Genomic DNA, 27546 nt, shown 5'->3' with positions numbered 1-27546 from the left:
TATTGGACAGATTCATTTTAAATATAAAGATTGTTTTTAATACCTTGATGAAAATCCTTTGCAGATGATGCCTCAGGTCTAAAACTGTATTCCCAGTATTCCCAGTGTGCCTCCTTAGTGTCATGGTAACACGTTGGCTCAGGAAGTGACAAAGTCACTTTTTAAAGGCAAATAAGAAGCTTTAAAAAATAAAAGCTGGCATATGAAACAAATGGAGCTTCCTGCTGTGGTGACCCCAGAGTGACTAAAGCATTTCTATAAACTAACACAAGAATAAACGAGAACATATCAAAATGAAAAGTAACTGCCATAAATCTCATGTACTTACACAGAAAAGTCAAAGCTCTGCCCATCAAAGCCCCGACTGTGATGACCTCAGGGCTCCACCACAGCAATCACAGGCTGCCACTGTGCCGCTGAGTGCTCTCCCAAAAAGCCGCGGCCCGTCAGGCCCGTCGGGCTCGTGCAGTCTGAGTGTTGCACAGCAAAGCCTCATTGGTGTCATTTCTAAAGCATCGTGCTCATGCATTGTTCTGGCTTGTATTGCTAGTGCAGACCTAGCATTACAGCACAGCCTGTATTCTTTGCTGTATAGGCAACATCCTGTAGAAACCGCTGGCACTGTTTGGTTTCAGACTTTCAAACCATTCACAGCCATGAAGCAGGACTGAGCTTATTTTCAGCATCACCTCAAATATAATGAAGGCTTTCTTTATGTTGTTGGAACGTCTTCTTTATGTTGGTGACACGTTTGAAAGTGTTCAGATTTAAAGTGCAGTGATGTGTGTGTGTGTGTGTGTGTGTGTGTGTGTGTGTGTGTGTGTGTGTGTGTGTGTGTGTGTGTGCACTGTCACGCTGCTCTGACTGGTCAGTAACTCTGTTCTACATATTGTAGTAAATAAGCTGTTGATAAGATGAACAGGTGCTGACTTACCTGTTCCTGTTTTTGGGAGCCAGTAAACAGGCTGCTGGTAGCAGGTGGACAGTACAGCCTGGCTTATCGTTATGGTAACAGCAGGTGGGTGGGACTGGGTGTGTTTGGGGAGGGGCTTGGGTTACTGTGTTAGTATATTAATAGTATTCAAAAGCAATATGTGTTTACTGATGCTGCTCATCCCCTCATTGTTTAGTATATGTAATAAATAATTGTTATTATTATCAATATTATTATCAGGTTAAGTGAAATTCATTCAGTCCAACTCAAAGAGAATTTCTATTTGTGCAAAATATTCCGTTTGCATAACATCAAGAAGCATAAATTCTTATTAAAATATATAAGAAAACCAAAGTGTTGTTTAGTTAGTGGGTGGATGGCTGAAGGGTAATCTTGGTTTCCTTTGTTTGGGACAAACATTTGGGAATATTTGTTTGAGAGGAAGAACTTTACATTATATATATAATATATTATATATATTATATATTATATATGTTATATATTATATATATTATAACACACGATAACTTTAAATGAATGTCGTGTTTTTAATTCCGCTCCGGACTCGTGAATCTCAACCCAGCAGCAGCGGTAACATTTGCACGTCCTCTCCCGTTAATGCGGCAGGTAAATAATCAACTAACAGTGCATATTATGTTAGCGCGATCTGCCTTATTACAAACCTGCCATCACTGTGCATTTAGTGACCATGATGAGAGAGACAGAGTCTGGCTCAGATGCTGGCAGTTCTCGCTGCAGTCTGCCGGTAGCGTCTCCTTTCAGGCAGGACAGACGAACGTCACCGAGCAGTGACTCAGTTTGTGGTCAAAGGCTTGCACCGATTTTCGGTAAGTGAATGTGTTTAATTGTAGGGACATTACTGGATATTCTTGTGTAATTGCTACAGAATAATTTATGTTAAACTTTGTTATTGCTACAGAAGAATATTTATTTTATTATTTTACATTTACATTTTTCTTTCCCGGGGACCCTGTGACACCCACTGAAGAGCCGTAGGCTGGATCTCTTAAGATCTCACTGTTGGGTTTGTAAGGCCATGTTACTCCTAAATTTCTATCTTGTTCAAAGAGAAGATATAGAACAAAGTTCTGAGCTAATCGACCTTAGTGTTCTCCTTTTTTAAACAGAATCGATAAAGAATCGAAAATGGAACCGGAATCGTGAAAATCGTATCAATACCCATCCCTATTTGTCGGTACTGCGCAAAGTGGCCAACAATCCAGCAGCAGCGACCGATTGGCTGTTGGCGGTCAGCTCCGCCCTGTCGTCCAGCCAGCGCCTGTCCTCCTCTCTTGTCCTGATTGTGACTTATCTCATCATCATGGGTCAGGAAAACATCTGCCAGCTGGCTTTGAAAGCAAGCCAGGCTGTCGCTGCTGCCGACCCCTGCCAGGTAGATAACCCACACAACTGTTCTCTTAAATCTGTGGACTGAATATAAAGTAATGCATGTTGTTCCCTCTGACATGTAGATATGTTGTATGTAAGGCAGCTAGCTTGTGTTTGTCTTTCTAAGAGCAGGAAACACATGTTGATAACCTGGTGTTTTGGCACCAACACATGACTTTGAAATGGTTCAGATCAGCAGGAAGATAAAAGCTGTCACTGCTGTGTGATTGCTGCTGATCTGCTGCCGTATAAAGGGAGAGGTTAGGGAGTGCTCTAAGGGGACAGACCTCTCTCTGGACTTGTGTTGGAGTCACTAGCTGCAGATGAAATGTGAAGTTTACCCCTCATTACTCAAGCGTGCACCGGGCCCCAGAGGATTCACCTTCTGCTCTAATTGCTCCCAGAGTGCTGCACACACTGGTGTTTGGATGCACTGGTTGAAGGTTGTTGGCATATTTGAGTCCTCTGGAGATCTCTGCTCGCTCGTACTTGTCATGTTAAACGTGCAGCAGCAGGTCTTTGTTACAGGAAAAGCCAGAAGCTAACCACTATGAAACCTAAATGATGATTTACTGCAGTGATGTTGATTCAAAGTGATGTTTTTGGCTCGACAGCATTAAACGTGTGCACGTACAGGTCAGTGATGCAGCCTCTGTACGGTCTGACAAAGTGCATTTAATGTTTGGTTGGTGTGTTTGCTGATGTGGGTGTTTCCCTCTGCAGGTCCCGCCCCTCGTGCTGCTTCTTTTGTTCAAACTGACCAAAGAAAAGAATCCCGTCCTGGCTCACGCTGTTCTCACAAGCCTGCCAAACCTCGGCACTCATAAGGTACGCAGCACGACTAAGAAGAACCTGTACTGACTGTGAGCGTCTGGAGACAGGGCTGGAACATCAGCAGCACCTTTCTACTTCATCTGAGCGCTCACAGTGTGTTTTAGTCCATCATACACACATGTGAGCTTTTATCTGTGGGGTCATCCAGGTCATGTAGTCTGAGGAGCTTCTCTTCATCCAGGAGGCTCCTAGAGTTTAAAAACCAGGGACCCGCGTGTCCCAAATACCAGCCTGTGAGCACAATCCACCAATAGCAGCGATAGATGTTAGTTTAGATTTTTGGGTGATTTAAGTTGCAAAGCCGTCATTTCAGTCTGCCAGGAGCTGCTCAGTTCAGAGCAACATGAGATTTTTGGTTGCCAGTAATTTGCTAATAGAACAGCCCCAGCTTTGTAATGAAGTGCAGTCAGTTGCCCATAGACGTTGCCTGATGAGTGCTAATGATTAAACAGAGTGCACCTGTGTGCAATCTAATGTCAGTACAAATACAGCTGCTCTGTGACGGCCTCAGAGGTTGTCTAAGAGAATATTGGGAGCAACAACACCATGAAGTCCAAAGAACACAGCAGACAGGTCAGGGATAAAGTTACTGAGAAATTTAAAGCAGGCTTAGGCTACAAAAAGGTTTCCCAAGCCTTGAACATCCCACGGAGCACTGTTCAAGTGATCATTCAGAAATGGAAGGAGTATGGCACAACTGTAAACCTACCAAGACAAGGCCGTCCACCTAAACTCAGGCCGAACAAGGAGAGCGCTGATCAGAAATGCAGCCAAGAGGCCCATGGTGACTCTGGACGAGCTGCAGAGATCCACAGCTCAGGTGGGGGAATCTGTCCATAGGACGACTATTAGTCGTGCACTGCTGTCAGGGACCAAGCAGTAAAGCATAAAGGACACAGGTGGTTTTAATTCAAAAAAGGGGTTTTATTGACCCAAAAATATGAAAATATATTTAACAAAGCCAAAACTTAAACAGGCAGACCAATAAAAGAGGTCAACTCAATAGACTAAACTCAAGATAATAATTAACAAAACCTCAAACAACCATATGACAAACTGACCTGCTGAAATGACACACAGGTAGTGATGGTCCGCTTGAAGCTGAAGCTCCGGTGTGTGTGTCAGAAAGATCAACGCGCTGCTTCAGAAGCACCGTGTCGAAGCTTGATTCGTTTGGCCAGAGTCACGTGATCGGGGACGTCCGAAGCTTCATTTAGAACCTAACTGCTTCGGTATCTGATTCAATGGTTTATAAGGAAGCGAATCATTCGCGGGATTTGTGGAGCGTTTTGATGGTGACAGATAGCGAACCACTGATCATTCCACTGAGAGATTTGGAGCCAGCGAGGAATAGAGGAGGTTCTGTTGTGTGGGAGTATTTTGAGTGGATTTTGGTCAATCGGGTGGGTTTTCCAGCTTTGTGTTCTGGCCGTTTGCTTTTGTTTTGTGCGTGTTTATTATATCTGAAAACGGGAAAAAGGTAAAATGTCAAAAATCTGCTTCCATAATATAAATATCATTAAATAACTTTAGAAAAACTTCCACTTGACTCTTTACATGTAATGTTGTAAAAATATATATTTTATTGTTTAATTAATCTGAAAATGTTAGTCTGCCAAATGTGCAGCAATTGAATTTATTTATTCTCTTTAGCTGATAGTTTGTGGGGCCCAATTAGACTGTATAACTGCATCTCTACCAGTTTCTCTGCACTCCAGCCTCCTCTGTGCCATGTGAAGGATTTTCCTTAAGGCAGGATAAATGATCTCCACGAAAATGAACAGGTTCAGCCATCGCACATTAGAACAAATTCTCTTTTTAAATAAAAATGAAAAAGGGTTACCTTAAATGCATCATGTTTTTCATTTGCAAGTTCATAAGCATTTTTCTTTTCCATTTCACAATCAATTCTACCCCCAGGTCAAAAATATGTCTGGGAAAATTTCCCTGATATAATATTATTTATAAATACACCTGTCTAGCTGTTAATTGCATAAGTGCATGGAGGCAGGACCTCAGAGCAGAAGCCTACTCCATAATGTGTTGTACATTATTATATGTATATATTATATGTAACGTGGTATTTTTCAATTATTGTATTTACCAACATCAAGAAGTCACAAGCAAAGAAAGACCACACCATGGTGCATATTTAAACAAGGAGAGTTTACCGGTCAAAACTATTTATTAAACAAATAAAACACATTTTTTTAACCACCAAAAAAATACACGTTCAAAGCAACAGTGGCCCAATATCAGACAGAACTCCACTCTGTAGAGAGAGCAGTCATTATGAAGCAGTTGGTTTTATTTTGTGGATTCAAGCTGCTCTTTGTATTTTTGGCCACCAGATGTCACCAGAGAGGACTGTGTTGAAAAGCTTCGAGTAATGAACCGTTTTTCAATACAAGCTTCAGAAAGCTTCATTTGGCCATCACTACACACAGGGGAACTTAAATACTGGTTTAGCTAAACCAAATGACACACACGGGGGAAAACAAGATGGCTGCCATATAACCAACTAATACAAAACATTTAAACACACATGAAACACCCCCCAGGCAATGAAGCATGTGGTGCAATCCAATTAGGCTGTCAGTGGTACTTCAGGTCTCTCAGCCCTTTGCTACACCTTTTGCCAGACAGGAGGAGAAGCCAACCCCCAGGTAACTCAAACAAAGAAAAGATGTATTAATATAACATAAAACGGAACTTTGACCTTGCAAGGTTAATATGTGTGCACGCCATATAAACATTGGAAGGTGTGATGGAAAAATAAATACATTTAATAAAGAAACAATATTGAACAATAAGAATATTTTAAAGTAGTGACTGTAAATTAAAGTGAATCAACGGGTGGTGAGGTGTGGCGCTTACCATGTGTGGCATGCCACACGTGCTTTATGGAAGAGTGGCAAGAAGAAAGCCATTGTTAACAGAAAACCATAAGAAGTCCCGTTTGCAGTTTGCCACAAGCCATGTGGAGGACACAGCAAACATGTGGAAGAAGCTGCTCTGGTCAGATGAGACCAAAATGCAAAATGCTCTGTGTGGAAAACTAACACTGCACATCACTCTGAACACACCAGCCCCACTGTCAGATATGGTGGTGGCAGCATCATGCTCTGGGGGTGCTTCTCTTCAGCAGGGACAGGGAAGCTGGTCAGAGTTGATGGGAAGATGGATGGAGCCAAATACAGGGCAATCTTGGAAGAAAACCTCTTGGAGTCTGCAAAAGACTTGAGACTGGGGTGTAGGTTCACCTTCCAGCAGGACAACGACCCTGAACATAAAGCCAGGGCAACAATGGGATGGTTCAAAACAAAACATGTCCATGTGTTAGAATGGCCCAGTCAACGTCCAGATCTAAATCCAATCGAGAATCTGTGGCAAGATCTGAAAACTGCTGTTCACAAACGCTGCCCATCTAATCTGACTGAGCTGGAGCTGTTTCAAAGAAGAATGGGCAAAGATTTCAGTCTGTAGATGTGCAAAGCTGGTAGAGACAGACCCTAAAAGACTGGCAGCTGGAACTGCAGCAAAAGGTGGTTCTACAAAGTATCGACTCAGGGGGCTGAATAATTACGCACACCCCACTTTGCAGTTATTGATTTGTAAAAAATGTTTGGAATCATGTCTGATTTTCGTTCCACTTCTCACGTGTGCACCACTTTGTGTTGGTCTTTCACGTGGAATTCCAATGAAACTGATTCATGTTTGTGGCTGTAATGTGACAAAATGTGGGAAAGTTCAAGGGGGCCGAATACTTTTGCAACCCACTGTATTTTACCTACACATACATTCTTGTATTTAGACAACACCTGAGGGATAAAACAAACTGTAAATGTCTCCAGCTGGTGTTAACAGCACCACTAACACATCTGTGCTGATGGGGTGTGTGTATCTGTGATCTACAGCTCATGTCTGTCACATCAAATGCAGCTGAGTTTATGTAGCTCCATAAAGCACAGCTGATCGTCCTGCGCTGTCTGTGGTCCTGAAATGAACCTAATAAACAAAGATGTGTTTGAGGTTTATCAGTGTAAAAGCAGAGATCAGACTGTCCATCAAATCTCTGTGATGCCATCTCTGTGCACAAATGAATGGCACAATATCAAGAGCAACAAATCAAACACTGCATTAAACAAACTGTGCTAAATATTAGAACCATTAGCAGGACACTGTGTGTGGCAAATGTTGGTAAATCAGTTTGTGCACATAACTGAAATGTTCCCCTCTCGATGTTTAGCACTTTGACAAAGGAACAAAGAGAAATTCCCACGTCTTCCACACAGTTTTCTCTGTGTGAACACAGACAGTGGTTCTTGTACCCAGTTTGTAGGAGCTGGGATTGGACTCCACCACAGCAGCCTCTGTGTGGGATAGATGCAGTGCTCTGTAGTATAAAGCACTCTGTCAGGAAGCTGGACTCTCCAAACCAGCAGTCATCGTCTAACATCTGCCTTCTTCAGCTGTAACCGTGTGTTTCTCTTGTAAACTTGGCTCTGATCATATGTGCTGTAATATTCCAGCTTTGCTTCCCGATCGTGCTGCACAGTCTGCACATGCTGGCCGGCTCCCCCAAGCTGAGAGCAGTGGGACTGCGCCTCATGACCGCTCTGTGGAAAAAACAGGTTTGCAATAATAACGCATTACTATAAATGTCATATTCATGTGTTCAAAGCTTCTGTTTGTCTTTGATTGTGTGCTGCTTTGGTCATGTCTGTAAGGACCGGGTCTACCCAGAGCTGCAGCGTCTAATGAGCCAGCAGGACAGCAGGGTGGTGCTGGGGAGGGACGCCCAGTGGGAGCAGATCCTGGCCAGGGCCGCCTGTGTCAGGGACATCTGCAGAGAGAGGTGGGTCCTCCCATACTTACAGAAACAGTGGGCACTTCCTACATTCACTGGTTCATTCATTCAGTGGACTTTGCATGCACAGTGCAGACAGTGTGAGCTTCCAACACCAGGATTCTTCATCTTCCCTTCTAATGAGTAATAATCACTGACTGGACTCTTCATAGATGTTTCTGCTCAGCAAGCTGATGAAAGTTCAGAAACATAGAAATATTTGTTTTTTCAGTCACATCACATCAACTTTGCTTGTTAAGATAAATGAATGCACTTTGTAGCTTTGCAGTGAATGAAGCCTCAGCTCGACGCTCCATTGAGTCCCTGTTTCTCCAAAAATCAGCAGGAGTCCAGTTTTAAATGTTTCCGTACAAATGTCCAGAGCAGCTACACGTGCCTGAATCCAGAAGGATCAAAGTCTTACAAAGTTCAGTTCAAACAGAGACTGAGAGGCAGCTAACTTCCTGTCTCTGCCAGACTATCAAAATAAAAGCATACATTTGAAGCAAAAGAAATCAAACTATGTCAGTCTGTAAGCACTGCTTCCCATATAATACAACTCTAAGCAAGTGAGCCATAACTTTATAGTTTTAACCTTTAACCCAAAAACTATGTTGATCATATAAACTCCACAAACTGCATCCTGGCTCCTGCACACGTCCTTTACATGTTAGCTGTTAGCTAATGCTTGTCAGTTTTTGTGAACTGGCCTTTATGTGTGTTGATGAAATAAAACGATGATTTTATTTGATTATTTCCTTTGTTCTAACCAGCTGGTGCACACTGTCCATCCTCCCGGGGCCTGTTACGCCTGCTAACATGTACATGCAGCTTTTTTAGCAGCATTAGTGAAAACCTGGGAAACCCTCTGGATGGATGCTACCGTACAAATTTAGCAAATCATTGAGCTGTTTTGTTGTTTTCACAAATGCTTACGTTTGCTTTTATTGTAAAACATTTGCAGCCATAAGAGTTTGCAATGATAAGAAGCTGTGTTTGGCATTTACTTACTTACACGTGTCCTGGCACTTTTAATGCTTTTTTCTTAAATAAAAATGGTAACAAAATTAGAAGAAACACATTTCCCACTTTGTTCACGCTGATGTGTGTGTCAACCAGGCCTTACCAGCATGCAGGGGACATGGTGGCTAAACCTCCTTAGGAAACTCAACTCCTTTGGAGTCAGCACACCCATCATGATGACTTTTTACTACGTCTTCCTGGAAAGCATCATGACCTTCTCCATCACCTGCTGGTCCCACTCTCTCAGCCTTCATACAGGAACAGACTGCAACATCAGTGTGCTCTAAAATCATTGGCCTGCCTGTCAGAACTCTGGCAGGTTTTCATCAACAGGCCCTTAGACAGGCAGCCAAAATCATCAACGACCCCTCTCACATTCTTCACCCCGCATTTCAATGGCTCCCCTCTGGGCGACGCCTCCGCTGCATTTCCTGCAGGACTGAGAGGAGGAGGAGCGCCACCTTTGTCCCCAAAGCAGCTCTGCTTTTTAACTCCAGCTGATAAGAACATTTCCCACACCAGAAACATAAACTACACTCTTATACTACCAACACTTTACTCACTTTTAGTCACTTACAGTTATTTATTCACCTTCAGTCACTTTAATTTTAAAACTGTGTAATTTTAAAACTGTATATTCTGTGTATTTATTATCTCACTTTTATTGTGCTTATCTTCAACGTCATGCTGCTCTGTTGTATGTTAATTGGCCCTTGGGGATAAATAAAGTCTCTCTGATTCTGGTCTTGTTTTTTTATATATTGGTAGTTTGATAGGTTTCGTATTTGTTTTCTTTTACATCATATTAAAATGTATAAATATATAGATTTAAATATATTTGTGTATTCATGTTGGATTGTGTTTGGTTTTCTTTTATTTATTTCTGCAGTGGTTGTTGTGTATTACTATTTAGATTGTCTTTTTTCCATTATTGTAATTGTGTATAAAGTTTGATTTGAATGAAAGTTACACTCAAATGCTTTCAGTGTTGCTGTGTTGAGTGTTTTCATGTTTAATGTTTGTATGGAAGACACAGAAAGACATTCGGCTAAAGAAATCTGTGCTAGAGTGACTTTAAAAAATAAATAAACAGAATGTAAATAATGATGTTTAGTGTTTGAGATGGAAGCTGTTTCTACAGGATCCTGATGGACACTCAAAGGTTTATAAAATGTTCTCATTAGTTGTTTGCAGCAGAATATCAACCGATGTGAACCAAAACAACAAAAGTGTGTGAGACTACAGATTCTAGAATCAGAACTGCTGATTTCATTACTCTGAACTTTTAAAGGCAGGTTTTGTATCTGAGAGCAGGGACACTTGCTGTGTTCAGTGTGACTCGTCTCTGCAGAAGGTCAGGGCTCTGATAGTTGCAGTTAGCGGGTGACTTACTGGGCAGGTGGCTCCTGAGTGTCTGTGGGAGTCAGGGTTCATTATGGTCCTGGTTGCTACTGGAAATAAAGAAACAAAAGGAGGGTGTGTTGTTCAGGAAGTACAGACTGTAGCTCAGCAGGTAGAATTACTAACTGGAAGGTTGGAGGTTTGATCCCTGGCTGCTCCAGTCTGCACGCCACGGTATCCTTGGGCAAGATGTGGAACCCCGACTTCCTCTCCGATGCATCCATCATAGTGTCATTGTTAGAAAAAGAAGTGCTTGTGTGAATGAAGCACGCTGTATAAAATGCTTTGACTGCTCATACAGAAAAGCAGCTCATAAGAACTGGTTCATTTTCCAGATAATTCCACTATTAAGACAACAGACATTTGGGAGGCTTTCTCTGAGAGTAACACTGAAAGTCTTGCTGCTCCTCCACAAAATGAACTTCAGATTAAAGACACAGCTCAGCTAAACACAACTCAAACTAATCTACACTATTTTTCTTTATTACGCAGCGTTTTTATAACTATTTCCAGATGTTTCTAAAGATGAAAACAGAATTAAACTCCAGCCTGATGCGTTTCTGAGGTTCCTGACTCTGACCGTCCCTCAAACGCCTCTCTGGGCGTTTCCTTCCGTCGCTTTTACTTTCGCTTTCGTGAATGTTGTGGTGCAGTTGATCGTCTCCATGTTAAGGTAACATTAGCAGTCTGTACTGTTTTCCTGGCTGACATCAGCTGTGTGCAGCTTAGTTTCAGCATAAATCTGCTTCATTTTATGTGAGATCAGAGTCTGGGAACGAGACAGAAACAGTTGATGATCAGCAGCTGAACTCGATGTTACTGTGGATCCACTGACTGATGTCTGTAGGCAGCTTCTCCTGCCTCCATCAGTCTGTTACGGAAGCCCGTTTCCGCCACAAAAAAGGATCCATTCTCGAAATTTCGACTTATAACTCGAAAATTTTGAGAAAAGTAGCTCGAAATGTCGAGTTAGTTCTGCCAATCAGTAATCCAGCTACAATGCGCACTCAAACCCGCATCGCAACAAACCGGCGCTTTCGAGAGTACGTTAGCTGATATTAACGCCATGTGATTCAGCTAATAACAGAAGGATTTCATCATTTCTGAAGCCACACAGACAATAATCAGCGACTTGTGCATTTATGACTGGCTGTAATTCTGGTGTCTTAGCTGTAGCATTTGTAGCTGAGGGCTTCAGCTTCCGGGTAACAAGGAAATTACGTCATTCACGTAAATGACTGATTGACAGCACTAACTCTTAATTTTGAGTTAGTTTTTTCAAAATTCCAAGTTAATAAGTCGAAATTACGATAAAATAAGTCGAAATTTCGAGTTCTGGATCCTTCTTTTTTTTAGTGACGGAAACGGGCTTCCAGTGTGTGGATGTTGTTTAACTGCTGACAGTGAGACAGGCTGTCCTAAGAGTCGCTGCCAACACTTCATCTATAAAATGCATTTCTCTGCTCGTTCGCTATAGTCTGCTGTCGTATTTGTATGCAGGTTATTTTCAGTTTAACTGCTGATGTTCATTCGTGTATTGTAGGTGAATGCGTTGATGATTGATCATAAATTAGTAAACTGGCCGTTTTTGCTCAATAATTCCTGTTTCATGTTCAAACCGTCAGACAGAAACTCTGCGTTTGTTTTTATGTTCTTCAGCCTGTTGTTCTTGAGGTCATCTGTGATGCGTTCAATGACCCTCCACATGCTCTGAGGCTCATTTGAAGAGAAACAGAACTTCATCTTTAGAGCATAAGTGGGTTTTTGCCCTCTTTATGCCCGCGGTCAGGCTCTGTTTATTGTAGTATAACACTCATAGGACAAAGTGACCCGCTGCACACACACTGCACACACACTGCACACACACTGCACACAATGACAGCTGCAGAGTTTGTGTCTGATGTATTAAGTATGAAACACTGTTGGGTTAAAATCTGGTCAGAATGAATCCAGGTGCAGGTTTAGGACCACTGGACTAACATCCAAGTGCTCACAATATAAAGTGTATTCTGTAGTAACATCCTGGTGTTGCAGCAACAGTCCCACATGGAAACGTCAACACTCAAACTCAAAATCTCTTTTTGTCAACAATAAAATGACAGCAGACCAATTTGATCAAAGTTGGTAAAAAGCTTCAGAAATTAGTAAAATATTAAAAAGTGTCTTGATGCTCAATCATCCAGTAAATCCCCAAAAAGTTGATTCTGTTCATCTGGATGTTTTCAGCAGCATGGATTAGTGTGAGGACAGAGAGGAGGGAGTCCCTCCCTCTAAAAGCACTCTGTGTGGGGAACATGAGAGCCAGACCAAAGCTCAGAGGTGAGATGACCATCTCTAACTGTCCATGACTCTTCTCCATGTCACAGCTCAGCACTCACATCACTGCTCCATCATTGTTCACACTCATACCTCTGTGTGTGTTGTTTTAAAGCCCAGAGCTGTGGGGCGTACCAGGCTCAGCTGGACATAACCCTGAAACTAATCCAGAGCCTGGACCTGAACCCAGCTGTGTTTCCTTAAAGAGCAACGACTCAAAGGATATTATTGAAAACTTTAAGAAAAGACTGTTATGTGACAAAGAGTAAGTACATTATTTTTATGAGATTGTTCATCATGTCTTTAATTTAATATTTCCAGTTTTTCCTTCCTGTCTCATGAAGCTGTTACATTTATTGTTTTTCTTTTAGGATCAATAAGAGGCCAGAATCTCCTGGACCTGAACCCAGCTGTGTTTCCTTAAAGAGCAACGAGTCGAAGGAAATTGTTGTAAACTTTAAAGGATGTTCTTCTGCTGCTGAGAGGTAATGTGTGTCTAGATGTTGTTCCTGTATTTTTGAATAAATCCTCATGTTTAATATCAGCTCAGCTCTTTTTCACACACATTTCTATGTTGGTTTGTGAAGCGGTGTGTGTTGGAGTGTTTCCACAAACACAGCAGTCAGAGTGGAAAGAGTGGATGTTGTAGGAGGTAGGGCTGGGCCATATCATCAATAATACCGGTATAATGTTGGGCAACGACAAGAAAATGAAATATTGCGATAGAATATGGGTAAAACACGCATGCGCAGTGCCTTTCTTTACATACGCACATGGTGGCAACAGAGAATGAGACGGACGAAAGCTGATTGTTAAATGAAACGGATGAACCAGAACTGGTTTGTAAAAATGCTGCAACTTCACTGGTGTGGAACTGGTTTAGCTTTCGTCCGTCAGATGCACAACAAAGCACTATTTTTGGTAGCGCATGCTAGCGGGCCGTCGTTATTACCGTGTTTTTTGGAAAATACGGCGCACTTAAAATCAATCCTTTGATTTTTCTAAAAATCGACAGAGCCCCTTATAATCCCGTGTGGCTTATGTTTGAATTCTGGTTATGTTTACTGACCTTGAAATGATTTTATGTACACAGCATTTGAAAATCTGTCAAATATTTTAGTACGACTTTGCTAAGCTACGAACCCGCACCATTTGATCTATTGTTGGAGCATTACGGCTATCACAGGCAGGAGCCTCGTGGAGTGATACGTACTGTGGTTCAACATAATGTTACCGTATTGTGTGTGTATAACCTTTTTTTAAGTTTTGTGGATATTATACATGGTTATGCTGAGGATATGTCGGCCAGTTTCCACTGGGATTGCCTTTTGGTTAAACTGTCAGCAAAGAATTTGCATTTGCACTGTTAATTTTTTATATAACTTTAATGCAAAAAACAGCTGCTTGTTTAAGTGAAAATACTTTGATGTTTTTTTTGCACTAATAATAATAATAATAACAATAATAAAAATAATAAAATGTCTAGTGTCAATTATATCATCAGTTATATCGTTATCGCATATTTTCAAATCTATATCGTGATATTTTTGGCCATATCGCCCTCCTCTAGTAGCCGGTGTTTGTGTAGTGAAGAGGCTGAGTGTCTGTAGGACTCCAGCTGCTCCAGCAGGTGTCTCCTTTGTGCTTTGCTTCAAACACAGTGTAGGGAGGAGCTTCCACTCAGGTCTTTCAGGTGTTGCTGGATGGAGGAGGACAAATAGTTTTTCCCTTCAGTGACACTTCAGCAGCTCAATGTTCTGGGAGATGTTTGTCTTTATGAAGGTTTATGGATTCTTGTTCTTACTTTGGTTAAACTGAGCAACACATTTTCCATCTAACATTTAAAGTAAATTTCCAGGTGAATAAAAGATCTGCAGCTGCAGCCTCTGTGATGTTTCACAGTCTGAAAGTAACAAATTCAACCAGAGTTCAAACAAAGGCTTAATATACGTGTGTGTTTGATATAATGCCAACAAGTACAAATAGGTGTTCTTACAGGTCTTAATCACAGAGGTCTGATAAGTCTGGTGACTTTCACACTCAGCAATTTTGCTGCCTTTTATTTTATATTGGCCTTTTTAAAGCCCTTCAAAGTCTCCCACATTCATACAGAGCTTTTAACACCAAACTCCTTTACAGTCCTTCTCCTCTCACACACGATCACACGACTGATTTGTCTGCAGCAGCTGTGTTACTGCTAGTATTTTATTATGTGTGTAATCTCCTCATATTGTTCCTGTGGTTTAGTTTGACTTCCTTCTGCAAACTCAGCTGCTCTGTTGCTGATACACGTCTCCATGAATATGATTGATCAGATGCTGTCAACACCATGTGTTTCATGTGAGCGCTCAGCTGAAACCCTGGGTTGACTTATCGAGTTAATAACAAGCTTCACGTGACTGTGAATGCTAAAGTGAATCCAGATAAAGGAAAGAGACCCTGCTAATGTTGGACTCACTTCTTAGTGTAGATCCCAGGAGGAAGTTCAACATAGCCATTCTTTGTGCTAGCTCGACCAAACCTGAGACCACAGTGCAGGATAATGATCATCATCTGTCTCTGTCAAGGACATTTAAAATCCACAAATAACAAACATAATTATATTTGATCATTAAAATATGTTTTCACTTAAAAAAGCATGAGCACACTGGTGGATTACAGAAACATGAAAACTGGTTAACAGTAAAGTTAATTTAGGTGTAAACAAAGTGTCAAACATACTTAAGTAGAAGGACTGATGTTTGTGTTAAAATACCCTCTTAAAGCTGAAATACTGATTCAACTTCTTTCTCCAAAAGTTGATTCAGTTCATCTGGACGTAGCGTTTTGTGGGAGAAACATTTCGTCATCACCAGGTGACTCCTTCAGTCTCAGCTGACTGCAGGATTCAATCTTATAAACAGGACATTTGCATAATGACTGAAACCAGCCCACTGAAGGAACAATGGGCTGTGAGGTCAGTTCCTTAATCTTAATTATGCAAATTCTCATGACCATTGACCAAAACCCACTGAGCAATGGTCATGAGTACCATTCAAAGAGATTTGGGGAACGGCTGCAATCACAGCATGTAAGATGGTGACAGATGTACCCTTAGGCCCCTCCTCGATTCAGAGATGGTCTTTCCCTTTTCACCTAAATGGCCTCTTTGACTCCGCCCTCAAACCAGCGTTCCTCCTGTCCAGGATGTTACATCCTCATCATTGAAAGAGTGTCCACTGGCCTGTAGGTGTAAATAGACTGCAGAGTCCTGGCCTGACGAGGTGGCTCTTCTGTGTTGTAGCCAGAGGTTGTTTGGTTTCCCCGATGTATAAATCCTGCCAATCGTCCTGCACTTAACAGCATACACTATGTAACTCTGTTTGTGTCGGGGGACCCGATCCTTGGGGTGGACCAGTTTTTGGTGCAGCGTGTTTTGGGGTTTAAAAGCCACAGAGACCCGGTGTTTAGAGAAAATGCATCTCAACTGTTCCGATGCTCCTGACACGTACGGGATCACTACAGGGCAGCGGTTGTCCTTCTCTCCTGGATCGGCTGGAGCTTTCTTTAGGAACCTTTCCAGCTTTGACAAAAGTCCAGCTGGGACACATTTATGTACGTCCAGATGAACAGAATCCACTTTTGGAGATTTACTTTCCTGGATGATTGAGAATGCATCAAGACGTTCCTCCTAAAGTGTTATTCAGTGTTGTGACAGTCAGCTGCTTCAGCTGCTGCTGGGATGGGCTGTGGCAAAGAGAACAGAGAAAATCAAAATCAGAGTTTTTCTCTGAATTAAAAGCAAGGAAACAACAATATATTCTACATGGTGAAACTGATGGTTTATGGTGTTTGGGTCTGTTTTTCTGTATTCATGCAGATAAAGTGTAAACTCAGATGAATTATACCATCAAATGTTAAAGGAAAGTATCAGGATGAGTGTCTGTGAGCTGAGAAGGACGTGAAGCGAGCAGTTTATCCCAGAGCTGAAGCTGCTCTGTGTGCAGAGATGAGCTCAGATTCCTGCTGTGATTGATCAACAGTCACAGAAATGTAGACTTGTAGTTATTACTGCAGTATGGTCACAGCAGATACTGATGAACATGTATTATGAGGATGGATGATCAAGTTTCTCACTCTCTCCTTTAAATCTCAGTTTTTTCTTCTTCACAGTTTATCTGTTAATTTATTAATGAATAACACTGAAAGAGTTTCTGTTATATTTCCCCTTGAACATCAGCTTATTAGGGCGGCATTAGGAAATAGCCCCCCTCCAAAGAATGAATAAATGAATGATGATAATAATAAAATGATTCAAAAGCAGAGCTCAGAGTGGTAGAATGGTCAAACATGGATCCACGGGTGGTTCAACTGCATTTGGTGACGTGACTAAAGCAAATCTTTCAAATAATCCCACCATCAACGGGATGTTGTCTCCTTTACTACGGTTACTTTACTTGGTCACCGTGTGAATTTCTTTGAAATGAACCAAATTCTTTTATTTGTTGGTTGTTGCATATTTAACCTCTACAGTCAGGAAAGGAGGAGATGAGGCCTCAACAATGTTGGGTTGTAGCTGTGGTTCAGGTTAGAGTGAGTGTCCATGGAATAAATGTAAGTCAGTGAACAGGAAACATGACTGTGTTCAAACTTTGTTTTCCTTTTTATAATGAGTCTAATCAAAGGTGGACAGAAGTATCTCCACTTTGACTTTTCTGTGTCACCATCAGAGCTTCTGCACAGTGTGGAGAAAGATCCAGAAGCAGAGCTGGACTGCAGACAGTCAGTCAGAGCAGCTGTGTACAAAGTAAGACTGAACATCTGTCTGCTGATGGACTCATTTCTGAAAACTGGACTTCTTGTGTTGTTCAGACATTGAAGAGTTTTCTTTCTCTTTAGTCTCATTGTTTTTCTTTCTTTCAGCAGATGTTGGTCTGCAGGAGGTTTTAGATGAACATAAGATCAGTCTGAGGAGGAGATGTGAACGTGTGACTGAAGGAAGTGATGAAACAGGAAGTAGAACCCCCCTCAACAGGATCTACACTGAGCTCTACATCACAGAGGGACAGAGTGAAGAGGTTCATACCCAACATGAGGTGAGGCAGCTGGAGACAGCTTCCAAGATGGACGCCCTCCATGACGCTCCAATCAGGTGCCAGGACATCTTTAAAGCCTTACCTGACCAACAGAGACCCATCAGAGTGGTTCTGACCCACGGCGTGGCTGGTGTTGGAAAAACCTTCTCAGTGCAGAAGTTCACTCTGGACTGGGCAGAGGGCTTGGAGAACCAACATGTCAGTGTGGTGGTTCTGCTTTCATTCAGGGAGCTGAACCTGATCAGAGATGAGCAGTACAGTCTTCTGGAGCTGCTCCATGTTTTCCATCCAACATTACAGAAGGTCACAGCAGAGAAGCTGGCTGTCTCTCAGCTTTTGTTCATCTTTGACGGCCTGGATGAAAGCAGACTTTCATTGGATTTCACCAACAGGAAGCTGCTGTCTGATGTCACACAGAAGTCATCAGTCAGCCAGCTGCTGACAAACCTCATCCAGGGGAATCTGCTTCCCTCGGCTCTCGTCTGGATAACTTCCCGACCCGCAGCAGCCAATCAGATCCCTCCTACATGTGTTGACAGGCTAACAGAAGTACGAGGCTTCACTGACGCCCAGAAGGAGGAGTACTTCAGGAGGAGATTCAGTGATGAAGAGCTGTCCAGCAGAATCATCTCCCACATGAAGACATCCAGGAGCCTCCACATCATGTGTAGTATCCCAGTCTTCTGCTGGATCACTGCTACAGTTCTGGAGCACATGTTGACTACAGAGCAGAGAGGAGAGCTGCCCAAGACCCTGACTGACATGTACTCACACTTCCTGCTGGTTCAGACAAAGAGGAAGAAGAACAAGTACCATGAGGGACATGAGACGAGTCCACATGAGCTGATGGAGGCTGACAGGGAAGTTCTTCTGAAGCTGGGGAGGCTGGCGTTTGAACATCTGGAGAAAGGAAACATCATGTTCTACCAAGAAGACCTGGAGCAGTGTGGTCTGGATGTGACAGAGGCCTCGGTGTACTCAGGAGTTTGTACAGAGATCTTCAAAAGAGAGTGTGTGATCTTCCAGAAACCAGTCTACTGCTTTGTTCATCTGAGCATTCAGGAGTTTCTGGCTGCAGTCTACATGTTCCACTGTCACACCAACAGGAAGACAGAGGTGGTAGAAGGTTTTCTAGGGAATTTCCGAGAAGAAAACAAAAACAGATATTTTTTTAGGAACATGTTCAAGTCTTATAGCTTCCCATCAATGGATGTCTTTTTGACTAAAGGCATGTATAAATCCCTCCAGAGTAAAAACGGCCACCTGGACCTGTTTGTTCGCTTCCTTCATGGCCTCTGTCTGGAGTCCAACCAGAGACTCTTAGTAGGTCTGCTGGGTCAGACAGAGATCAGTCCAGAAACCATCCAGAGAGTCATCAACAACCTGAAGTGGATGAACAGTGATAAAATCTCTCCTGACAGAAGCATCAACATCTTCCACTGTCTGATGGAGATGAACGACCTCTCAGTACATCAGGAGATCCAAGAGTTCCTGAAGTCAGAGAACAGATCAGAGTTTCTCTCTGAGATCCAGTGCTCAGCTCTGGCCTTCATGCTGCAGATGTCAGAGGAGGTTCTGGATGAGTTGGACCTGCAGAAGTACAACACATCAGAGCGGGGACGACAGAGACTGATTCCAGCTGTGAGGAACTGCAGAAAGGCTGGGTGAGTCCAGATGTGATCATTAACATCATTGATCAGTGTAGGTTAGTAGTTTAATGTTGAAAATAAAATCAGATTGTAACCACAAAGTGTTTGTGTCCGTACGCTGCAACCTTCCACACCATTCCTTTATTGTACAGACTCAGCAGCAGCTCCATGGATCCCAAATCCAAGAGTGGAGAACAGATTTGAAGTGTGTCACATCCATGCAGTCACAGCTGTTTCCACCATGTTTCCACTGATATTGATCCTGTTCAATGACACGTTTCATATCAGTGAATATGTTCTTTAGGACGTCCACTGACATGTTTAAGTGTCCTGCTGGAAATCACTCAAATCATCCATGAAATCCATGAAAAATCCTTTTAGTGTTTCTAACTTCACCCTCTGTCCTCTCTCTCTCTCTCCATCCTCCTCACTGCTTCTTTCACTGATAATCACACAAACATCGTATTCAGCTACAAAATAACACAATAATATCATCTGATGATCATTATTATAAGAGCAGGATCCATATTTGATATCAGAGTAACACACTGCTTGGTTATGTGCAGTCATCATCAGTGACTGTGGGTCAAACAGAAGCTCTCTGATTGGTTGCTGACCTTGGTCACCTGTCCACTCTCACCTGTTTGTGTTTGCTCTCTCTTTGCTGTCTCCATCCTCTCTCTCCTTTCTCTCCCTCTCTGTCTTTGTACGTCACTCAGGTCCAATGGAAACAGTGACATTTACAAAGCAGAGTGAAGCTGACCCCCCACCCACTTGAAACGTAAAGGCAAATAGGCGGAGCGGTTAGTGCTACGTTTGTGCAGATTTGTGCAGGTAAAATTAGCGTTTGTGCTGCTACGGTTTTAAAGATATTAATGAAAATGTAAAGGTCAACCAGCCCCCCCACATTACCCAAATCCAACAAAAGTGGTATCAAACGTTTGTGCTACGTTTGTGCTGGTTTGTGCTGCAAAGATTTTCGTTTGTGCTGCTAACATTTTAAAATGTTTAATAAAATAACGTCTTGATGCGTGCTTAATCATCCAGGTAAGTAAATCCCAAAAGGTTGATCTTTCGCCATCCTACAATGCTGTGATTGTAGCCATTCCCCACTTTCTGTGAATGGTACTCATGGCCATTGATCAATAGGCTTTGATTAGTTGTCATTGATCAATGGTCATAAGAATTTGCATACTAACAATCATGGAATTAACCCCCCGGCACATTGTTCATTCAGTGGCGCTAGTTTCCTTCACTATGCAAATGTACTGTTTATATGGTTGGGGAAACCTACAGTCAGCTGAGACTGAAGAAGTCACCTGGATGAGTGACGAAACGTTTCTCCAACTGAAAATGTCCAGATGAACAGAATCAACCTTTTGGGATTTACTTACCTGGATGATTAAGCACGCATCAAGACGTTATTTTATTAAACATTTTAAAATGTTAGCAGCACAAACAAACATTTTTGCAGCACAAACCAGCACAAACGTTTGATACCACTTTTGTTGGATTTGGGTAATGTGGGGGGGCTGGTTGACCTTTTGACCTTTACATTTTCATTAATATCTTTAAAACAGAAGCAGCACAAACGAAAATTTTAGCAGCACAAACCAGCACAAACGTAGCACAGTTGATTGACACCAGTTTTGTTTGATTTAATTAATGTGGGGGGGCTGGTTGACCTCTGGGGACCTCTAGAAATTTTCTTAAATATCTTTAAAATGATAGCAGCACAAACAAAAAGTTTTGCAGCACAAACCAGCACAAACGTTTGATACCACTTTTGTTGGATTTGGGTAATGTGGGGGGGCTGGTTGACCTTTACATTTTCATTAATATCTTTAAAACCGTAGCAGCACAAACGCTAATTTTACCTGCACAAATCTGCACAAACGTAGCACTAACCGCTCCGCCTATTTGCCTTTACGTTTCAAGTGGGTGGGGGGTCAGCTTCACTCTGCTCATTTACAAACCAATCAAAGACAAACTGATCCATGTCAGGTTATAACAATATTCAAAGTGAATACAGGCTGCTGCTGGACACAGACAGGTAACATCATTTTGACTTGCTGTCACCTGGATCTGGACTCATAAACACTGAAGCCCTGAACAGGAATACAAATCATTTTCTGCCAACTAGCGACACAGCAGCAGATAATGGCTCAGAAAGCTCAAATGAGCCAATCATTTCTGTGTTTAGTTCCCCTGAAATCAGATCTGATATCAGCAGCTCTGAGTTCATTCATCATTATTGTCCAGTGATGAGATTTCTGCTCCGTTTGGTAACAGTCAGCAGGTTTTTCCTGCGTGTGGACGTGAACAGTCGTACCTGACAGCAGGTAGCAAACAGAGATCATCTTTCCAGCTGGAACTCTTCACTGAGCTGAACTCATTCAAAATGTTCTGGAGTCAAAACAGGAAACAGTCCAAATGTGTGTCTTCACTCTGACTCTGGATCAGATCTCAGTGACAGACTGTGGACATTATGGAAGCCTAAATGTGACACCATCTTCCTCCTTCATCTGCAGATTAAAGCCAAACAAAGATTCTCATTAAAAGTCTGCAGGTCTGAGAGAGACTCAATCGTTGTGTCATGTCAAACACAGTAAGAGGAGCTGAAGCACAGATGTGAAGAGCAGATTCAGCAGATTATGACCTCACTCTGTTTTGTCTTCATATACATTCAGTCTGTGTTTATAATGCAGATTTTCTGCTTTTATAATAACACATTTTATATTTTCTATCATCACAGACTGACTTGGTGTGGACTCTCAGAGTCTCACTGTGAAGTTGTGGCCTCAGCTCTGAAGTCCAGCCCCTCCCATCTGACAGAGCTGGACATGAGTAGAAATAATGACCTCCAGGATTCAGCAGTGAAGCTTCTGTGTGCTGGACTGGAGAGTCCAAACTGTCGACTGGAGACTCTGAGGTGAGTTCACTGACTGCGGCTGTTGTTGTTTTTCTATATTTCATGTCTTTGATGTTTGAAACTTTCTTTAGTTCCTAAATGTTCAGGATGTGTCTGAAGACAAATGTGAAGAAGTTTGAGTGCTTTCAGAAATGTTGTCTTTCCAAACGACTGAACAACAGTTTTTCCTTTTGGCTCCAAACAGAAGTGACAGACTTGAGCAGGGTTCATTTAAAGGCTGACAGAAGTGGAGTGGTGACGGGGAGATGTTTGACAGGACAGTGTTTCAGCCTCCACAGGTTCATGTTGTGCTCCATCAGTCAGTGAAGATGAAGTCAGTGCTGATGAGGCTGTAGAGTGTGTGAGGGATGTGAATGAGGATGATGAAGATCTGATGATAGCAGATAAAAACAGGCTGCAGAGACTTTGAGCCATACAGGGCACACAGTGTGTGTACAGAACAGCTGAAATCATTATGGAGGCCTCACTGGAATATGGAAGCATCACAGTACAGCTTCAGTGAAGCTTTAAAGTCTCTGATATGAGATGAGAAATGAAGCAGCCAGAGCTTTTTCATGAGTGGAAACCCACTGTGACTGTGAGCTGCTGCTACAGCCTCCAGATTAGCCAGCAGCTCATCCTGCTCAACATTTTCTCACCAACTTTAATGGAAGTGTGATGTTTTCAGCTGGAGTGATGGTCAGGGTGGCCTCCCTCTCCTCTTCTTCTCCTCTTCCTCTTTCATTTGTAAAGCCACTTCTGCTGCTTTCATTCATTTGGAAGTCCTGTAGCTGAGTTTGGGAGAGACTAACAGCCTCGGCAGCAGAGGGGAGAAAGGCTGTAACACCACCACTTTACTCTGTTCTACCTGTCACATCATTTTATCAGGAAACAAATATGCTCATGTTTTTACTATGTTTGTCTTGAAGATGTAAGAAGATCACATGGTGCTTTTTATTATTGTGTTGGTTTGTTTCCTGTCTTTTGGATGGAGCCCAGCTGTGCGTGGCCCCTGGGCCTGTGGTCAGAGTGTGTGCTGGATAATCCGGCCCAGGATGAGGCCAAACTGACATGGGATGAAATGTCTGTCACATAATTGAGCTTAGTGTAGTTTCATTTCTGCACAATTTCAAAACAACCAAAACTTTGTTCTGTCTTTTCTATGTTATACTGTAGACTTTCTTTGATACTGTGTCCAAAAGGAGCAGCTTTTACTTTGAAGGGGAGGCGTCTCTGTTTCCTCTTCAGGTTGGATGATGGAAGCAAATGAGTGTGTGATGTTCTTTCAGTGTTGCACTTTGTAGACGCTCCCTGAGCACTGGTCTCACAGCCAGCTGCACATAGAGACCAGTGTTGTTAGTCCAGGTCAGAAGATGACTTGTTGGAATGAAAATGAGCTTGTAGTTTGTCTGCTTTAATCATGTGACTGGAAAAAGGTCTTGGACTTCAAATATGTCCATTTCTTTCACACTTCACCTTTAAAAGTGAAGCCTTGTGGTTCCTGGAAGGAAAAACACGACTTTTTCAAGTCTTTGTCCTGTTTTTATGAGAAATGTACGACTTTAATGTGAAACATTCAGAGTTTTTTCTCTTGTTGTGTTTGTTTGAAGCTGCTTCCTGTTGGCTTCAGCTGTTTGGAGTTTCCATTTTCTCAACTTCTACATTCTGAAGCTTCTTCAGCTCTGAACAGATGATGAAACACTGAATGATTTCAAGCTCACACTTTGTCTAATAAACTTACATCTTTCATTCTTTATACAGATTGAGTGTCTGTGGTTTGTCAGAGATCAGCTGTGATTATCTGGCAGCAGCACTGAAGTCCAACCCCTCCCATCTGAGACAGCTGGACCTGTACAACAACAAGCTGCAGGATTCAGGAGTGAAACATCTGTGTGGTTTCCTGGAGAGTCCAGGATGTGGACTTGAAACTCTGGGGTCAGTCAGCATGTTTTAGTTGTGCTGAGATGAATATGATGTGAAAGTTGTGCTGACACTAAACTGCAGACATCAGGCTGATATTATACTGATCCACACTGAGGATCTTCATGGTAAAGTCTGTTTTCTTCTTCTCTGGTTTAGTCCATTGACTGCAGCAGAACAATGTTCACATTTCAAACCTTCAAAGAAGAAGAAAAATCCTCCACTGGATAATTCACTGTGAAACTCTCCAACTCTTCATTCCACCTTAAAGTCTGTCTGACACTGAAATCCAAAGCAAAATGTGCGTTTGCTTTACAGACAGCAGTCCAACACAAACATACACACATCATCCAAAACACAGTCCAACATCCAAATCTCCTCCACTGCCAGCATGAATGATGGGAAAGAGAAGGAGGAACACTCTGACATTCAGGGTTAGAATGAGTTTCATGAAGCAGACTGTGAAGATCAAAGCTGCATTAGAAAGCTTACATCAGGGGTGTCAAACTCAAATACACAGTGGGCCAAAATTCAAAACTGGATCAAAGTCGCGGGCTAACATTAATATTCATTGAAAAAAAATCTTCCTCCAAATATAACAAGGAATCTTTTCTTATGGACTCAAACAAGTTTTGCTGAAAAACTGAATATGGAACAAGCAAAGCTTAATACTAAACAATATATATAACTTAATATTACACACATTAAATAACACATCAGTGGAATTCATTTCTTAAATTAAAAATGTATTTGCAGCCTTCTGAATTAAATTTTATCATTTATCAAATTTTCATCATATTCTCCCACCTGTCCAGAAAGCTCCTGTTTTCTGCATTTCTTTTTTTATAGTTATTTTTTATGGCTTCGCGGGCCAAATGTGATTAGGCTGCGGGCAAAATTTGTCCCGCTGGCCAGAGTTTGACACCTATGGCTTACACCTGACCCAGAGGGGCCATCACATCACATTTAGAAGCTCCCCTAATGGAGCCACAACACATGTCCAACACTTAGTCTGTCTTGTTGGACCAACTGGAAGAAATGATTCAAGGACTTAGTCACAGAACAGAGATTCAAATCTCCAAAATCCAACTGGCTGCATCAGGACATATAGTCTGAAACTCTGCAGTTTCCTGTTTGAAGCTGCTTCCTGTTGGCTTCAGCTGTTTGGAGTTTCCATTTTCTAAACTTCTACATTCTGAACCTTCTTCAGCTCTGAACAGATGATGAAACACTGAATGATTTCAAGCTCACACTTTGTCTAATAAACTTACATCTTTCATTCTTTATACAGATTGATGGACTGTGGTTTGTCAAAGATCAGCTGTGATTATCTGGCAGCAGCACTGAAGTCCAACCCCTCCCATCTGAGACAGCTGGAGCTGTACGGAAACAACCTGAAGGATCCAGATGTGAAGCAGCTGTCTGATCTTCAGCAGAGTCCAGACTACAGACTGGAGACTCTGAGGTCAGTAGAGTGATGGAGTGAGTGGGTGGTGCTGTCAGCAGTATTGTACTAAACACAGTCAGTATGAAACAAAGATCCAGTGTTTCCTGTAAAGCTGCAGCTTCTCAGTGAAGCTGTGAGAGGAGAATGGTGACAGGCTTCAGGATTGGACACAAACACTTCCTGTTTCTGACCTTTATGGTCACCATAGTAACAGCTGACACGCTCTGATCAAACGCTGTCAACAGCCAATCAGCTCTCTGAACAAAACAGCACGCAGACCAATGACTGCATTCATTTCCAAGTTTAAAGCAGTGAAGAACACAGTCTGTAGGTGAGGAAGAATTTAGTGAGAGCAGATGTTTGGATGGAATTCCTCCAGTTAACAGCTGGAACCGTCCATCTGGATTGTTGGGCTTGTTGTTGGGGTTCCTACAGAGCTCAGAGTGGACACACCAAGGTTCTTCTAATGAATGAAAGTCCAAACTCAAACTAGGAGGGAAAAACATTTTCATCAACTTCAATAAAAATCCAAAGATTAGAAAAAGTGAAGCAACAATGAGTCCTAGTACAGTCCCAGCACTGAAGTCCCTGCTGCTCTTTATACTGGATGTGCTGCATCACTGACTGACAGCTGATGAAGAGTCTCTGGAAACACTCGTTTATCTCCTCTGCTCTTCCTTCTTCTCTCTGCAGGTGGAGCTGATGATGGTAAACAGGACGGTGTGTGTGCTGAGAGAGGAGGAGCTGTGTCCTGATGATCCAGAGAGGTTGAAGCAGCAGCAGCTTGTGTGTAGAGACGCTCTGACTGGGCCATGTTACTGGGAGGTGGAGAGGAGAGCTTCATCCAGCAGTGACTGACAGAGGAATGAGAAGAAGTGCAGATGACTGTCAGTGCTGCAGAGTGAACTGCTCTGAGAACAGCTCCACTGTCAGACACAATGTAGAGTCCAGCATCATCCCTGTGTGTCCCTCTGGATCTGACAGAGGATCATCAGTGTATCTGGACTGCTCTGCTGCTGCTCTGTCCTTCTACAGTCTCTGCACAGTCTCTGTCTGACTCTGGCTTCAGACCCTCCTGGATCAAACTCACCTGGAAAGACTTTCAAACATCACTCAATAGATTTGAATACAGAATATATTTGATATATACTGTAGATGTACTGTAGAGTTGCAGTATGTCACTTGTAAATACAGTCTGTGAGCAGCTGTGAGCTGAAAGATCTTTCTAGAAACACGAAATGTTTTCACTCTTCTGTTGCTTTTTCATATATTTCCACAACATTAATATTGATCCCACCTGTCTCACCTGTTTCATGCTTTTATACATAATAACAGGACACGTGTGATCTGAGCGCTGCTGTGGTTGCTGTGCTGCACGTCTTCATTTAGATAACAGAGACATCTAGTGGTTCAGAGGGAGAACTGCAGGAGGTGGAGCTGTGTTTTAGCGTGGAAAACTTTTTATCTTTTAGGCGCAGATACAAATATGACAAGTATCAGTGTGAGATACAAAAGGTCACATCAGTCAGCAGAGGGAACAGTGATCACACAGCAATGTAAGAATAGAAACAACAGTGAATCTGGACATGTATACAGATGGAAGCAAACAAACAGGATGTAACACTACATTAAAGCCACAAATGAATCATCAGAGCTGAGGAGGTGTTTGAGAAACAGGTTTACCTTTTAGGTGACATGAATGAGTTGATGGGAAGTTATGAACTGTTTCTGAGAGACAAATAACACCAGGATCCTTTTCTAAGTAGCTGACAGCTTG

The 27546-nt window shown here is 42.3% G+C and overlaps 3 protein-coding genes across 3 annotated transcripts in view; all 3 read left to right on the top strand.

Annotated features, from left to right (window-relative positions):
• The window catches only part of LOC146712423 (ribonuclease inhibitor-like), a 121125-nt gene that overhangs the window by 41793 nt on the left and 51786 nt on the right, over positions 1-27546 (top strand). The window lies entirely within an intron of this gene.
• LOC146712426 (focadhesin-like) lies at positions 1508-9794 on the top strand. The gene is made up of 6 exons (XM_085442715.1): positions 1508-1782; positions 2083-2348; positions 3068-3172; positions 7711-7812; positions 7909-8036; positions 9147-9794. The coding sequence occupies exons 1-6, from the start codon at positions 1644-1646 to the stop codon at positions 9187-9189; spliced, it is 783 nt and encodes a 260-aa protein (XP_085298841.1). The 5' UTR covers positions 1508-1643; the 3' UTR covers positions 9190-9794.
• On the top strand, positions 11451-27070 carry LOC146712425 (protein NLRC3-like). The gene is made up of 8 exons (XM_085452589.1): positions 11451-11498; positions 12691-12770; positions 17477-17553; positions 17670-19506; positions 22247-22423; positions 24164-24337; positions 25614-25787; positions 26463-27070. Exons 1-8 carry the CDS (start codon positions 11451-11453, stop codon positions 26470-26472), a joined length of 2577 nt encoding a protein of 858 aa, XP_085308715.1. The 3' UTR covers positions 26473-27070.

This window comes from Copadichromis virginalis, linkage group LG3, assembly GCF_057382275.1.
Source record: "Copadichromis virginalis isolate Kocher_CV1m ecotype Utaka linkage group LG3, C_Virginalis_male_GT1.1, whole genome shotgun sequence".
Taxonomy (NCBI): Eukaryota; Metazoa; Chordata; class Actinopteri; order Cichliformes; family Cichlidae; genus Copadichromis; species Copadichromis virginalis.
Note: the sequence above shows the minus strand (reverse complement) of the source record. Positions and strands in the feature narration are given on the sequence as shown.

Excerpts from the sequence above, each read along its gene's own strand:
- LOC146712426 (XM_085442715.1), top strand. The coding sequence starts at position 1,644 with ATGATGAGAGAGACAGAGTCTGGCTCAGATGCTGGCAGTTCTCGCTGC. Across the intron at positions 2,349-3,067 it reads CTGCTGCCGACCCCTGCCAG|GTCCCGCCCCTCGTGCTGCT; the intron begins GTAGATAACCCA and ends TTCCCTCTGCAG. Across the intron at positions 8,037-9,146 it reads AGGGACATCTGCAGAGAGAG|GCCTTACCAGCATGCAGGGG; the intron begins GTGGGTCCTCCC and ends TGTGTCAACCAG.
- LOC146712425 (XM_085452589.1), top strand. The coding sequence starts at position 11,451 with ATGCGCACTCAAACCCGCATCGCAACAAACCGGCGCTTTCGAGAGTAC. Across the intron at positions 17,554-17,669 it reads TCAGAGCAGCTGTGTACAAA|CAGATGTTGGTCTGCAGGAG; the intron begins GTAAGACTGAAC and ends TCTTTCTTTCAG. Across the intron at positions 22,424-24,163 it reads TGTCGACTGGAGACTCTGAG|ATTGAGTGTCTGTGGTTTGT; the intron begins GTGAGTTCACTG and ends TTCTTTATACAG.